The 3,292-nt window shown below is 41.4% G+C and overlaps 1 protein-coding gene and 1 long non-coding RNA gene across 5 annotated transcripts in view; one reads left to right on the top strand and one right to left on the bottom strand.

Moving 5' to 3' along the window:
• Nucleotides 1-6: 6 nt before the first annotated feature.
• On the top strand, nt 7-1,347 carry LOC104798930. The gene is made up of 2 exons (XR_769497.1): nt 7-481; nt 883-1,347. It is a non-coding gene; the product is annotated as an uncharacterized LOC104798930 (long non-coding RNA).
• Nucleotides 1,348-2,586: 1,239 nt separating this feature from the next.
• Nucleotides 2,587-3,292, bottom strand: part of LOC104798929 (probable polygalacturonase) — a 3,061-nt gene continuing 2,355 nt past the window's right edge. For all 4 annotated transcript variants that reach the window (XM_010521186.1, XM_010521187.1, XM_010521189.2 and 1 more), the window contains exon 6: nt 2,587-3,292. In XM_010521186.1, coding sequence (XP_010519488.1) covers nt 2,671-3,292 — 622 coding nt within the window. In that variant the 3' untranslated portion in view covers nt 2,587-2,670.

Here is a 3,292-nt window from a genome sequence, read left to right as displayed (position 1 = left end):
AGATAGACTACAACAGGTCTTGGCACACATCTCCACCATCCCGCCCCCTTCACCCGATGGCCCTTCCGACAGTGCGTTATGGAAATACAAAGAAGAAGATTTCAGGCCCTATTTCTCCTCATCAAGGACGTGGAACTTAACCAGGACGGTACATGTTATCGCTCCTTGGAGTTCCATTGTCTGGTTCCCCTTGGCCATACCGAGGCATGCTTTCCTTCACTGGCAGGTTATGTTGTCCCGACTGCCGACGAAAGACCGTCTTCAACAATGGGGAATCACGTCAGATGCAACATGTAGGTTGTGCGATGGGGAGGATGAATCCCATCAGCATTTGTTCTTCGGCTGCACCTATGCTTCCCACCTTTGGCGCCACTTTGGGGAAGTTTGTTGGGCAGACCCACCAAGCGATTTGGTGGGGATTCTGGCGTGGCTCAGCAGACCGGACCATGCTGCCTCGAGAAACAGAAGAAAGATTGCCAAGGTACTACTCCAAGTCTCTATCTATGAAATTTGGAGAGAAAGGAACTACCGTATTTTTCGTGGAAAGTCAAGATCCATTGAACTCATTCGTTGGAAAGTTGATCGCACGATGCGAAACATCCTATTCTCTGCCAAACGTGAACCTTCTGATGATAGCGTCTCTTTGCTAGCTGATTGGTATTATCTCACGCGACATATACGACCGGCATAGTTACTATTTGTTTCGGTTGTTTGTGTTTGTTTTTGTTTTGACCATTTTGTTATGGGTTCCATCATAATTTTTTGTAATACAGTCAGTGACTGGATGTATATTTTGTTAGTGTAATACTCATCACCGTTACCAAAAAAAAAAAAAAAAAAGTACATGCATTAATAGATTAATGCCGTTTGATGTTGTGACAGTTTATTCTCGGACGCAATGAAAGATTCTTGCTTTTCACCCATGCATGCATGCACGCACGCACGTACGTACCTGGATTGATTCCATCGGTGTTGGGGACAGTAACGGGAGCGAGAATGGTAACGTCTTTGACGATAAGGTTCTTGCAGTAGACGGGATGAACATTCCACGAAGGCGAATCGATCAACGTAATGTTCGAAATCTGGACATCCTCGGAGAAGATTATCTCGATCAGGTGTGGTCTCTCCTTGATTTCACCCTTCTTGAACTTGTCCCACCAGTATTGTCCTTGTCCGTTGATCGTACCATTGTTACCTATGATCAACGGCTCGGATTCAATAATAATCAATAGCGTAAAATAAGGGTTATGGTGAAATGTTGGTTATGGGCATACCGGTGATAACCACGTCGGTTAGGTTTGTACCGGAGATCAAACTATTGAACCTTTGCATTGGGTACGACGGCAAGTGCTCGATCTCTGGATACTCGGATTCATCCTGTTTTGTACAAATCGAGAAGAAAAAAAAAATTCGCCGGTTAAACCGTGAACCAAACCGGACCAGTCATAAACTTGTGGTTAATTCATTTTTGCATATATAGATAACCAAATAAAAAGGAATCGTTCGTGATCCAATCTCTAGGTACATACAAATACAAAATATACTTCCATATGCGGATATAAATGTCGTATGCCTGATCCGGTTTGGTTAAGCGAAGTATTAAACCGGTTCAGAAAGAATCTTTTCAAATTGGGAAGACTATTCGAATTCAATTCATCGTAATACAAATCTCCGTTCCAACCAAATTACATGAATTCAACCAAACATCTTAGATTATAAGTGACAAAGAGTTGTTACGATTTTATTATGTTCGGTTAGGGTTAATATATAGTTTATAAATGGATACCTGAGAAGCGAGGATGGTGGCGCCATGTTGGAGGAACAAAGTGAAGAAATGACCGGTGATGTTGAAACTTCCGGTGAGCCATTTTCCGGGCGGAACAACGAGCTGAGCTCCTCCGTCCGCCGCTAATTCCCCGAGCTTTTTCATAGCCTCTCTAAAGGCCTTTGTGTTGGAAGTCTTCCCATCGCCCACGCCACCAAAATCCGTTATAACTGCCGTATGTTTTCGACAGTTTAAGGCCGAGTACTCGATCCTTTTGGTGGCCAAACTGCTCAGATTCCGAGATTCCGTGACCAAAACCAATTTTCTGGGAAATTTTGTATCTAAGTCTGGTAATTAAATTAATCAAAAAGGCTACTTAATCGACCGGATTAGGGGGAAAATGTGGGAATAAATAAATAAAAGCAGTTTTTAGTTAAATGAAATTGGTAATATATATGGCGAAAATAAGCGAAAATTAGACCCAATCTCATCCTTTCATTTTTATCTTTATTAGTGAATAAGCAAAAAATAATTCTTAGTTAAATAAGTCGAGTATTCCTGGACAATAATACCAACACATCATAATTAAAAAAAATTAAATGAAACATGTAAAATAATGTAAGCTTTAAATTATTTAATCAAACAGCACTTTTCATTTTTCATTTACTTCTATGAGGTCCTTTAGCCTTTAGGCTTCATGATTTAAGGATATTCAGCATTTCTGATTTAATATTTTTAAGAATATATTGTATATTAATATCTAAAAATGTTAAAATATCTTTAGATTTTGAAAATTTATTCAGTGATAATGTGTTCCATGATTTGAGAAGGTGCACCATTCTTTAAATTTATTTTCATATGAAAATAAATAAATAAAAACATCAATGAGTGACATTTAGCCAACTCTAAACCGAACACTTCTTCATAACAATACTCTCAATCGGAATCTTGTCTGTCGGGAATTTACAGTCCACCGGAGAACCTTTTTCCGGCAACAAACTACACGCCGGCGGCGAAACCCTGCTCGTAACTCCAGCGACATCCGTACAGTTCCATTGCAACTTCTTCGGATTCGGCGACAATGATATATTCACATTCGATATACATATACCCGTAAACTGATCCTTCTCGATCCCGTCGAGCCTCGCCGAGATCGTGACGTTATCCGCCATCATGTCACGGTAGTTAATGTTCGTAATCTCCGGCAACGCCTTAGGGTCAAAGTGTTCATCAGGGTGTTGATTATAAGCGCCGCTCATCCAGAAAACGTACTTCATCGTCTTCATCATTATCCGACGTGCGAATATATCCTTCACGTAGCCTCCTCGTCCGATCGCGGTCTTGATTCGGATACCCGATTGCGTATTGATCATTGTCGAGTCCTCGATCCGGACATCTCTGATTCCTCCGGACATCTCGCTGCCGAGTGCTACTCCTGCGCTGTCCGGTGAGATGCATGTAAGTCTTCGGATCGAGAGTTGTTGTGTCGGAATACCGACTTTAATTCCGTATTGGTCCCAACCGCTC

Source organism: Tarenaya hassleriana, unplaced genomic scaffold (genome assembly GCF_000463585.1).
Source record: "Tarenaya hassleriana unplaced genomic scaffold, ASM46358v1 Cleome6, whole genome shotgun sequence".
Lineage (NCBI taxonomy): Eukaryota > Viridiplantae > Streptophyta > Magnoliopsida > Brassicales > Cleomaceae > Tarenaya > Tarenaya hassleriana.
This window is presented reverse-complemented; position numbering and strand designations above follow the sequence as displayed.